This window comes from Monodelphis domestica, chromosome 7, assembly GCF_027887165.1.
Source record: "Monodelphis domestica isolate mMonDom1 chromosome 7, mMonDom1.pri, whole genome shotgun sequence".
In the NCBI taxonomy this organism is placed as follows: domain Eukaryota; kingdom Metazoa; phylum Chordata; class Mammalia; order Didelphimorphia; family Didelphidae; genus Monodelphis; species Monodelphis domestica.
The window spans coordinates 136002075-136013362 of NC_077233.1; the positions used below are offsets into that span (position 1 = coordinate 136002075).

General features: G+C 46.1%; 2 protein-coding genes across 2 annotated transcripts in view; one reads left to right on the forward strand and one right to left on the reverse strand.

The window, feature by feature from the left end:
• TBX6 (T-box transcription factor 6) overlaps positions 1-814 on the forward strand; it is a 6282-nt gene extending 5468 nt beyond the window's left edge. The window contains exon 8 of the mRNA XM_001364253.4: positions 71-814. Coding sequence (XP_001364290.1) covers positions 71-293 — 223 coding nt within the window. The 3' untranslated portion in view covers positions 294-814. The remainder of the gene's footprint in view (positions 1-70) is intronic.
• Positions 815-1311: 497 nt separating this feature from the next.
• PPP4C (protein phosphatase 4 catalytic subunit) lies at positions 1312-9130 on the reverse strand. The gene is made up of 9 exons (XM_001364177.5): positions 8979-9130; positions 8494-8695; positions 5859-5910; positions 4452-4502; positions 4049-4150; positions 3595-3768; positions 3365-3491; positions 2002-2191; positions 1312-1832 (listed from the first exon to the last, which is right to left on the reverse strand). Exons 2-9 carry the CDS (start codon positions 8589-8591, stop codon positions 1703-1705), a joined length of 924 nt encoding a protein of 307 aa, XP_001364214.1. The 5' UTR covers positions 8592-8695; positions 8979-9130; the 3' UTR covers positions 1312-1702.
• Between the last annotated feature and the right edge of the window lie 2158 nt (positions 9131-11288).

The window sequence follows — 11288 nt, forward strand, 5'->3', positions numbered from 1 at the left end:
CATAAAAACCAGAGGTGAACATAGGCTGATTATTCTCTTTTCCTGACCTGGCTTTCTTTTTGCCTCTCAGGGCCTCTTCCTTCCCAGAGGCAGCAGAGCCATTGTCTCGTCCTTCATCCTACCAGGCACCCTTCCTAGAACTGTCTCCAGGGAATGGGGTGTCTAGTCCTGGATACCCCCCAGCTCCTCCAGCATCAGCCTTTGCCCCTCACTTCCTCCAAGGAGGACCCTTTCCCCTTCCCTATCCAGCCCCTGGGGGCTACCTGGATGTTAGCAGCAAGCCCCTCTATTAAGCCTGAGGGGGCACCCACCAACCTTTCCTCTGGAGCCCGGGAGACTCTGGGGCCATCTCCCTCCCACACCAAATGGCTGCTTTGGCTTCCTTCATCTCAGCCAAGCCTACCCCCAACTCAGTTCACACTTCAGCTTTAGCTCACACCCCCCTCCTGCTTCAAAGCCTGTGGAGGTAGGCTTGGGGGGAGACCAGCTGCTCCAGCTTCCCCTTCCTGGGCTCTCACCTGGGTGTGAATGGAGGGTGGGGGCTGGGCCAGCAGGAGCCTGGGCCTCACCAAAAGGACAGGTCAGGGGCCACCACCAGAAACTCAAGGGCAGCAGCCCGTGGGGAGTGCTCTGAGCCGTTTCCCCACTTGACACCACTGTTTGCACCAGTTTACATCTATATCCCCTTACCTCCATGCTGGGATGCAGAGCAGACTATCTTCACCCCCACTGCCAAATGGACAGTAATTATTCTCTCAAAACACCTTTGGGCTCCAGCCTCCCCCTCCCCTAAAATAAAACTTTCAAGTCAGCATGTGGTGGTATACAAATCTCTGTAGATGTGAAGGCAGCTGGGCTCCTGCTCTTCTAAGGCCATTTCAAAGTAGACTTATTTCATGAAACACGCTCCCATTTCCAAAGGGGATTCTAATGCAGGGTTTCCTATCTTGGTGGCCTCCAAATCCTATCAGCCAGATTTGTTTCCAGACTCTAAGAGTACTGAGATATTGGGGTACCTCCAGAGGGGGCTCCAAAGGAATGGAGATAAAACAGCTCGGAGGCTGAAGGGCCCACCCACCCAAATCTAGCCAGCAGAAAGATTTGCATTCAAATCTCAGCATTGCCACTGGCTAGCAGTCCCTCTGGACCCCACTGTGTGTGCACTAATAATGATTAGCGGCCTCTTTCATGGTGTGGTCAACAGGAAGGTATTCTGTGCAACTCAAGGCAGTGCTGAAATAGGAACTAGGGCTACACTTCTGTAGTATAGGGCCAACTACTCTTGCCGAGTCAGGGAGGTAAGAACAAAGGTCATTTTCTTTCTTTTATTAGAATTTTTTTTCATTTTTCCCCAAAGTTTTTATCTAAAAACAAACAAACAAAAAAGAGAAAACGAGAAAAAAAATCACCAGAAACTTAGAAACAAAGAATCTGGGGGAGGAGGAAATTGGATCAAAGGTCGTCCTCCTTGCCCCCTGACCTCTGCCTAGGACAGAACACAGGATGGGAGGCTTCTCTGCTCTCCCAGTGCCCTCTGAGATCCTAGGGAAGACAGGGGGAAAATGCCCCTGCCTTAGGAGACCCTGTCCTGCAGATAGATGGTGGCAATAGGAACAGCAGGGGACAAAGTCACAGTGGTCCAAAGGATGTTGAGGCCCAGGGAGAGGAGTGAAGGACGGGGGTGGGAGGGGCTTGGGTGGGGTCACAGGAAGTAGTCAGCCACTGGCTTCTTGGAAGGGATGCCCCGGGTTTCCTGGGGTGCAGCTTCAAAGATGATGAAGTCTTTCTGGAGGTGCTCATCCAGCTCCAAGATGGCTGCCACATTTCCACAGCTGGGTTGAAAGGGAAATATCAGTCATCAGAAATACTGGAACCCAGAAAATTTTCACCAGGGCTTCCCTCCCAATTCCCACCAACTCCAGAGGGGGATAAACTTCCCCTGGGATAAACCTCCCCTAGGTTTCTCCACCATGGAGCCCTCTGCAGAGCTTTGAAGCTCACCGATAGCAGTAGTTGGGTGCTGACCACACGGTGAGCACAGTTTCATTGAAGTGCCACTTGTAGCCTTCCATCACCAGCTGGTGAGCCCGGCATATCATGTCAATGTCATTGGCTGCATTGAACTGGGCCACCACATCACTGCCAAACAGGTAGCCAGCTCCTCGGGGACTTACGCCCCAGCCCGTCGTGTCTGTAGAGTATGGAAACAGGACACATGTGGCCTCCTCCTTCTCCAATACCAGCTTTGTCAAAGCTCAACCCCCCACCCCCAAACTGGAATGGTGAAGTCAGGAAAGGCTGAGGATGGCCCTTGGCTACAATGTAACACTGGGGATGAAGTTCTACCTTTTTAGATCAGTTACAAGTAGGTTCTTTATATTTACTTTTGTGTGGCCATTTAATCTAAGCCTCAGATTCCTCATCCTTGATGCTGTCAGGGCCTGCCCAACAGGGTAACTTGTTACACCAGTGATAAAATGAATGTCATATGCTTTGCAATCTTTAAAAGACTAAATGCTGGATTGACCATTTCTGCTAAGACTCAGCACAGGGATTAGATGACAAGGTGGAAAGTTCCTGGGAAGCCCATCCTAGTTCAATGAGAATGAACTTAGCAATCAGCTGCTCAGTAATGAGAATGGGCTCATTTGGGAGTTAGTAAGAATCCAATCACTGGGAAAGCAGAATGAAAACTTATGAGGAAGGATCCCTGGACTAGTTTGAAGACTCTTGGGAGGACGTGATTGTTGGGTGGGTGTTGAATCCTCTACTTATTCTTCCATGGATCCCTAGAGGAGTCATGATCCCTTTCGGCCTATTTCCTTTATTTGCAAAGTGAGTTATTAGAAACTTCATGATCTTTAAGGTTCCTTTAAGAACCAAGATGACCAGAGGCTTTTAGTGTTAGCATTCAATTCTAAACATCCTTCTCAACCACCCCATAGAGGACTTATTTGCTCTAGGCCACTAGCTGATGGAAAGGTGTCTCTTATGATGCTGCTACCAAGATGAAAGTTCCCATATCTGTTATCCAGATGGAAAAGCTCTAGGTCCATGGTGCCCGATGTGATCAAAAGCTGGCAAATGTACAACAGCCTAACAAATTAAACTTTTCCAGTGCTGCTCCTCCCATGCTGCAAAAGGGAGCTTCCCAAACTGGCCACTGAATAAAATGTTCCGGGAACCAAAAAATGAAAAGCCTTCTTTCAATATATCTTCTATTGGCTTGAATTACCTTTTCCCTGGACCCACTAGTCCTTCCTACCAAACTCTCCTCCAAATAAGGATGAAGCTCCCAACAAAACTTCCTATGAAGGTGTGCTCCTCTTCCACCCCACCTCACCCTCCACCTCCAACACCTCACCTTCAGGGTCAGACCAGAGCAAGTCACACATGGGCCCATCATGAGGCACCTCCTGCTTCCGGTCAATTGTCCGGATCTGGTCCAAGGTCTGGATAGAGGGAGAAAGGCCCCCGTGCACGCAGAAGATCTGGGGAAGAGGGGAGAAAGAATGAGGTTCACCAATTCCTTTATTCCCAGATACATTCTGTGGCCATACAGTCATCTCCTCCCTCCCCACAGCCCCTTTCTACCTTGCCATCGATGATGGCGGACAGGCTGAGGTAGTCGAAGATCTCAGTGCAGTAGCGCCACACAGTCACTGAGCCATATTTTCGCAAACACTCATCATAGAAGCCATAAACTTGTGTGATCTGCCTGCTCTCATGGTTCCCTCGAATCAGAGTGATGCGGTCAGGATACCGGACCTGGTGAGGGTAAGGATGCAGGAGGGATGATAGTCACAACTGGAAGCCATGAATACATGCTCATCTAGGGAAAACTGGCCACAGAGCAGGGATAAAGAGGGAGCTTGGAGAAGTCTCCAGAGAGGGGGACATCTAGGATAGTCTCAAGTATCTCCCAACCTGGGCTGCTTCATTGTTTGGCAGTGCTATGACAGTAGGGAGAAAAGATTTTAGGGATTAGGGTCCAAAGAATCTATTTAGGGAGGTGAGAGCAGGACCAAGGTCCCAAGAATAGTCTCACCTTGAGGGCGAGCAGCAGCAGGAATGTTTCAACACTGTAGAAGCCTCTGTCCACAAAGTCCCCCATGAAGAGGTAGTTGGTCTCAGGGACATCACCACCCACCTGTAGGAAGGAAGACAAGGCTTCATTTGTATCACCTAGCTCAATACCCCAAATCCTCTTGAAAATCTTTCCCATCTACCCTGTGCAAATTAAAATCCCATTACATTTGAAATGTTCCCAATAACCCCCCTGAATAGGAACAGCATCATATCTAGGATTGGCTTTAAAAAGCTCCAAATTAAAAGCAGATGAAAGGAATTTTCCAGACAAGTTTCTTATGAACTTTTTTTTGAGGGGCTATTAAATCCAAGGGTCAGAATGGTCCCCCCAGCTTCTTCCCAAAATATGCACACACACTCACTCTGAACAGCTCCTTCAGATCATAGAATTGTCCATGGATGTCCCCACACACCTGGGTAGGAATCACAAGAATGTTAGAGCTAGAAGGAACCCAAGAGAACATCTAGTCTAAGCCCCTCATTTTAAAAAAGGAGAATCTGTGACCAGAGAATTGCCCCAAGGAAACAGTGAGAGAGCCAGAATTCTTTCTTAAAATCAATGAGAAGCCAGGAGGCTATGACAGGTGCAGAAGCCCCTCCTAACAGCAGTCTAGAGAGCTCTTTAACTAGTCCGGGGTACATGTAACAGGGACAGAGGATTTCCACTTTAGTTTTTAACTGGGAATTTAAAATTTGTTCTCTTTCTAGTATAAGTTGCATGCCCAATTCACAGACCTCTTCCCTCTCTGATTGTTGATATATGCACTCAGGGATATAAAATTTCCCTTTAGTATTGCTTTGGCTGCATCTAATAGGGACAAATGACAGAGGCCAGTTCCATATTGAGGTCCTTCCCACCCTGCCCACAGGTCCCCTTATTCCTCTTCTATTCACTTGTGTGATGCTGCCTTAATAATGGCAAATGGAATGAAATAAGGGCACACCAAGATTCTGAGAAGGAAACCAAATTCAATGAAGTAAGGACCAGGATTGGACTCCAAATGTGTGTGCGCCCATATGTGAAACTAGGCCAAATGAAGTGTGCAGAAGTCTTTACAACCTGAAGGGACCTAGCACAGAAGATCATTTAGTCCAGTTCTTAACTTGGGGGTGGTGGCAGAAGTGGGTGTCCATAAATTTTAAAAGATGTATCTTGATAACTGTATTTCAGTGTAAAATAATTTTCTTTGTAAATCCATGGATTTTTTTAAAAACCCTTACCTTCCGTCTTGGAGTCAATACTGTGTATTGGTTCCAAAGCAGAAGAGTGGTAAGGGTAGGCAATGGGGGTTAAGTGATTTGCCCAAGGTCACACAGCTGGGAAGTGTCTGAGGCCTTATTTTGAACCTAGGACCTCCCATCTCTAGGTCTGGCTCTCAATCCACTGAGCTACCTAGCTGTCCCCAAAATCCATGGATTTTAAAAGCACAGATTCACCACACTACTAAAGGGGTCCATGTCACAAAAAAAGTTTTAAGAACCCTTGATCTGGTCCAACTCCCTTATTTTAGGGGTGAAAGAACTGAGAGACAGAGTGCTGTAGTGTCTCATTCACAGAATGAGTAGCAAAGAGCCAGAATTCAAACCCATACCCTCTGACTTGGAGGCTAGCACTTTCCTACAACATATGTGTGCGTATGTATGAAAAAAGCCCAAACTATATGTTGGAGTGTATATGTGCAAGGTCAAGTATAATGGGACAGAAATATATGTATATATAACCTGCTTGGACTTGAGCACAGGGGTAAGGGGGATAGGGCTTAACTCACCGTGACGGGGGAGTCCACCCTCTGTACATTGCTCTCCTCCACCAAGATCTCTCTGAAGACACAAGGAGATGGTTGTCATATCGAGAACAGGCCGCAGAGCAACAACCCCAACCTCTATTCACAGCCAGGTCTGACCTTGCTTTATCGGAAGCCTACAGAGTTGGCCTGGAAAGACTTCAGGGATCGATGTAAGAAGCAGAAAGGGACTGGCACCCCAATAAAACTCATGAGCGGAGTGGATCAGAAGACTCTCATGCTCTCTGTCCCCTATAATCTATGTTGTTGCATGACAGCAATATTCCCATAAAGCACAGTTCTGAGGGTGTCACTAGTTCCTTGTTCAAAAACCTATAATGGCTCAATTCAATTCAATTCAACACTTATTAACACTCATTAGTTCAAGATATTGTGCTAGTTGGTGGGGATACAAAAATGAAAACAAAACAGTACTTGCCCTCAAAGAGCTTACATTCTACAGGGGAGTGACAACACACATATATATACACAGAAATACAAAGCATACAAAATAATACATTGTAATCAAAAGACAGAGTAATGTAACTGAAGAAGGGGAGGAGAATCAGGAAAGCCCTTGTGTAGAAGATAGCATATGAGTCTTGAAGAAAGATGGGGATATAAGAAGAGAAGGTAAGGGCACCTGTACACCTGTGGGTCATCACTGCCTAAAAGGCAAGTATCCAAATTCCTTAGCTTGGCATTCAAGGACCCCAACACTCGGGCTTCACAGAATGTTAGTCTTGAATCACAGAGATCATGTAAATTCAACTCCTCTTTACATAGATGAGGAAAATGGAGTCGATGAGGGATAAAGAGACTTGCCAGAAGTCACAAAGTTTGTGATAGAGATGAGACTTGAGCATAGGTCTTCTGATTTCAAAGCCTAATCACTGTGCTTTCTATACCAAGCCTGCTCCCCCATCACCTCTCAGGACACTACTCTATACAATACATTGGTCAAACAGGGACTTGCTCAATTCCCCCAAACATTTTTGTTCCCTACCAATCTACTTAGAATCTACCAATCTAACACGAGTCTTGTAACCATGGAAAATTATTCTAAATCATCTAATTAAATAAAATTAAAAAAAAAATCTACCAATCTACTCCTCCTGCAAAGGCTACTTCTAATGCCATTATTTCTCCATGACATCTTCCCATATAACTCTGGCCCAAGCCTGTCCATCCTCTGAAATCTTATAGTACCTCTGAGTAGTATAGTCAACCTTTCATTCTCTATATAAATATGTAACTACACAACTGTCCCTCTCAAGTTGTATGTTCCTTTATGGCAGGAAATGCCTTGCTTTTTGTTTTTTTCCTTTTCATAAGAGTGGGTATAGGAAAAAGCATTTCTCATAGAATTCTTTGGTAAATAAAAGAAAAAGTTGCTCTTGGTTTCTAGAGACCACTAATAAAAAAACATAAGAAAAGAGCAAGAAGAAACCTGAGAAGGAAAGTTAGTCTGGGTTTTGGAGAAATAGGGAAGAAGTCAGGGCAGAAGTATAAGGGTAGCTTCTCTCAAGGTCAAGGACCGAACTATTATTCTCATGGGTACAATGGGGCCAAACACTGTCTCATCTGGTGCTATATCAAAGATAAGACTAAATGTCAACTGAGTTTCAAATGAGTAAAAGTAGTTGGGCTTGTACTCTGTAAATTCTTGAGGACCACTAGGGCCAATGATACCAGCACTGTTCTATCTTTTTATAAGCTTTTCATCCACTGGAATATCAAGACAGTACTTTCCAATTTGGCTGCTAGGTATCACAGGTACCCGAGCAAAACAGAGAATTAAATTCTACAAGACACTGGACCTGATCTAACCAAACTTGTCTTACTGGGGGGGGGGGGGGGGGGAAGGGGAGAGGATGGACAGACACAGGACACATAGACTTAAATGGATTTCTCCTTTAATCCTGACCAACGATAACTCTAACTTTTTTCCAGTAACTCCACCTCCCTCAGACACTTCAATGTTCCTTCTACTGTCAGCCCATCTTGCCCTAATTATTCAACAAAGCTTTCACTGTTACTCTTCTGCTCAAAAACCTTCAATTGTGTTCTATGATATCAAGCCTACTATCTGACTTTCAAGGTTGCCCATAAGAGGCCCTCTCACTGTTCCTTGTCCATCTGAAGTTTATTCCTACCATGGTACTATGTTATTGCTCACATTACCCTCTCTTCCGTCTCAAATCCTATCCTTATCAGTTTCAACCTGATATTAAAGCCCAGCCCAAGTCTCACTTGTTCCAAGAAGCCCTGACTGATGTGATTACCTCTCTGATCTTCTCTTTGACCTCCTAGAGCAACTTCCATCCCAATACAAAACCCAACACTAACCACACTTCACTAGGTAGTGGACAGGTCTGTTTTGTTTGTATTGCTTATCCCAGGAGATGAGGGGCTCCCTTTCTGAGGGGTGGGGCTGTTTTATTTATTCCTCCCAGGGCTGTGCCCTCAAAAGGATCTCCCTAATGATTTTTACCATTATACAGTTGCTAGGGGCAACCTGGCTACCCCTCCGTAAGCATTAAGCTTTATTCCCACAATGGACACCCTCGGACTTAGCACGGGGGCTGTTGTCTGCCTCGCGAGAGTCCTGGGGGCTCACCTGGCCTTGGCGCACAGAGCCTTGACCTCGCTCTCTTTGATGAGCTCGCAGCGGCGCAGCTGCTCGATCTGCCGGTCCAGGTCACTGATCTCTGCCATGGTCCCCCCGCCTCACGCGGCCCCCCGGTGCGGGGGGCGGGGGGGGGAGACGCACCCAGGGGGTCCGAGCCCCTCCCTACTCCGCCCGCCCGCACGGGTGTCTCCTGGAAACAAGGGTGGGGAGAAGAGACGGTCAGCGGGTCAGACACACAATGTGGCTCGCGCCACTCCGCACCAGCCACGGGCTCCCCAAGCCCAAGGCTCCCCAGATTTTACCTCCCTACCTCCCACCGCCCGTGGGCCCTGGGCCCTGGGCCCGGCCCGCCGCCAGGAATCTCCTGGAGGCTGGGGGTGGGGGGGAAACCCCAGCACAGAGGGGCCCATGGGGTAGCTGGAAGAGCGGGGGACGGTGGCCCATGGGGGAGGGAAGGCTCCTGAGGCTATTACCGACGCGGCGGCTCCTCGACCCCACTCTCGAGCCGCGGGCTCTGGGATCCACCTTCGAGCTCCCGTCCGCTCCCGGCCGCCGCCGCTGCCGCTACTTCCGGCCCCGCCGCGGAAGCCAAAGGAGACCACTTCCGTCGCGCAGCGGAAGTAGCGTCAGAGGTTCGACGCCCCACCCCTCCCGTCTTCAGAAAAAAGAGGGCGGGAAAAAAAGTCGGGCAAAGGAACCGGATGTTGTCTTTGAGGGCGGAAGTAATCCCAGAAGTGCGAGTGTGAGGAGGGACTTTGGGTACAAGTAGTAATTTAAGGCCCGCCCAGAGTCCTGAACTTTTCGCCCCTCCCCGAAAGTGCTACCAAGGATCTCTCCCTGGGGAAAAGCAGATTTTATTATTATTGTTTTAGGTAACAGTGCAGTTGTACGATGCGTGTTAGACGGCTGAGAAAAGGGGGTGCCTCAGAAAGCGGAAATGATATGTCCAGAGTCACAGCTAATTAGTGGCAGACCTTGGATTGAAAGCCGGAGCTCTAAACGTGGCCGCTTCTCTTCTCTGTGAATCCGGTCCAGTCTAGCTGATTTAGGGATGTGGGCGGGAAAATAGCACTTCTTAGACCTTAGGGTGGTCTAGAGCTCCAACCTCTTTGCTTTCTTGCCTCCAGCTTTTCACCGATCTGCCCTAGTCATTCTTTATCCTTTCAGCTTTACTTTCCATTTTTCCTTTTTCTCCCATCAAAATGGTTCTCATTTTTTCAGTCTGATCCCATGTGGTCTTCCCTGAAACCAATAGTATTTTTCCTTATTGTTCATTCGTTTTTCAGTTGTATCCAACTCCATGACCCTATGTGGAGTTTTCTTGACAAGGATAACTGGTTTGTAATTTTCTTCTCCAGCTCATTTTCTTTAACGGATTAGTAACTGAGGCAAAAAGTTAAGTGACTCACCAAGGGTCATACAACTAGTAAGTGTCCAAAACCAGATTTGAACTAAAAAAGATGAGTGTCTGATTCTAAGCCAGGCACTATCTACACCTTTATGGCATTTGCTAATGAACAAACTAATGTAACAGCATTTAATATTTTACCATATTTTTCTCCTTCCCATGAGAAACTGAGGCAAGTTGTACAATTGAGATTTCCATTCTACAGGTTTGAAAACCAAGGTTCAGAAAGCTTTAAATGATTTGCCTGGGGTTATAAAACTTATGGGTCAGCAAAAACACCTAGTAGTCCCAACTCCTATCTCCTGGATCCCTCCTCCTCACCCCTCACCCCCTCCCGCGGCTAAAAAGTCTTTTACTTATCTTCCCCACTTAGCTGTAAATCTTTTGTTCATCTTTACAACAGTGCTGGCACAGGGCCTTGTATGGAAAAAATCCTAGTTTGAGATTTTAAGAGGCCTGAACTCTGCTTACTACCTCTTCCTGGAACTTGGCCAAACACCTTCCCTCCCTGGACCCTATGCAGAATTAAACTACTGTGTTTTTGTCATCTAGTCCAACTCCTGCCTTAACAGGAAATTCCCTGTATAAAATTCATGACAAATGTCAGCCTTCACCAGATTTTCAAATGCTCAAGGAACCCACTACCTTCAGGAGATAGTCCATTTCCTTTTTTTTTAAAGGCAAACAGATTTAAGTGATTTGCCCCAAACCAACATGGCTAGTGAGGCCAGATTTGGACTCAATTAATCTTGACTTCCCCATTCCCTACTTTTTAATAACTATAGTTTTTTACTAAAATTATCAAAATCTGCACCCAAAACTTCCACTATCCCTATTTCTGCTCTTTGGAATCTCTCCTTTCTGAATTAAATACTTAATAGTTCAATTGGTTTCAATTTCTAGTCTAACCACTTGCTTACTCAGTTGATCTTTTTAAACCAATATTCCAAATGTGTTGATAAATTGTAGATGTTGGCGATTCTGAAAATTCTGTCAAATCTAATAAAAACATAACAAATGTTTACCTACAAATAAATATGCACTTGTATTTGGTAAAAATAAACTAAAAAAAAGTTAACCATTGAGCTCTTTTTGGATTCTAGACTGAATGACAATGGATTTGTTACCAAAAAAAAAATCACAAGAGGTAGATGTTTTTATAAGGACAAGATCGACTTTTAAAATGTGGGGCAAATTTGCAATGGGGAAGAGAAGCTATACAGCATTTAAGAAATTCTAAATCAAAATATATATTAACATCCAGGGATTGAGGGGCTTCCTATAGATCAGTGCTTTTCAATATCGTATCATAGTGCTAAAAGCCAGAACAGATGGCAAATCCCAAGATCCAAACTCCCAAGTGACAAACTCCAGT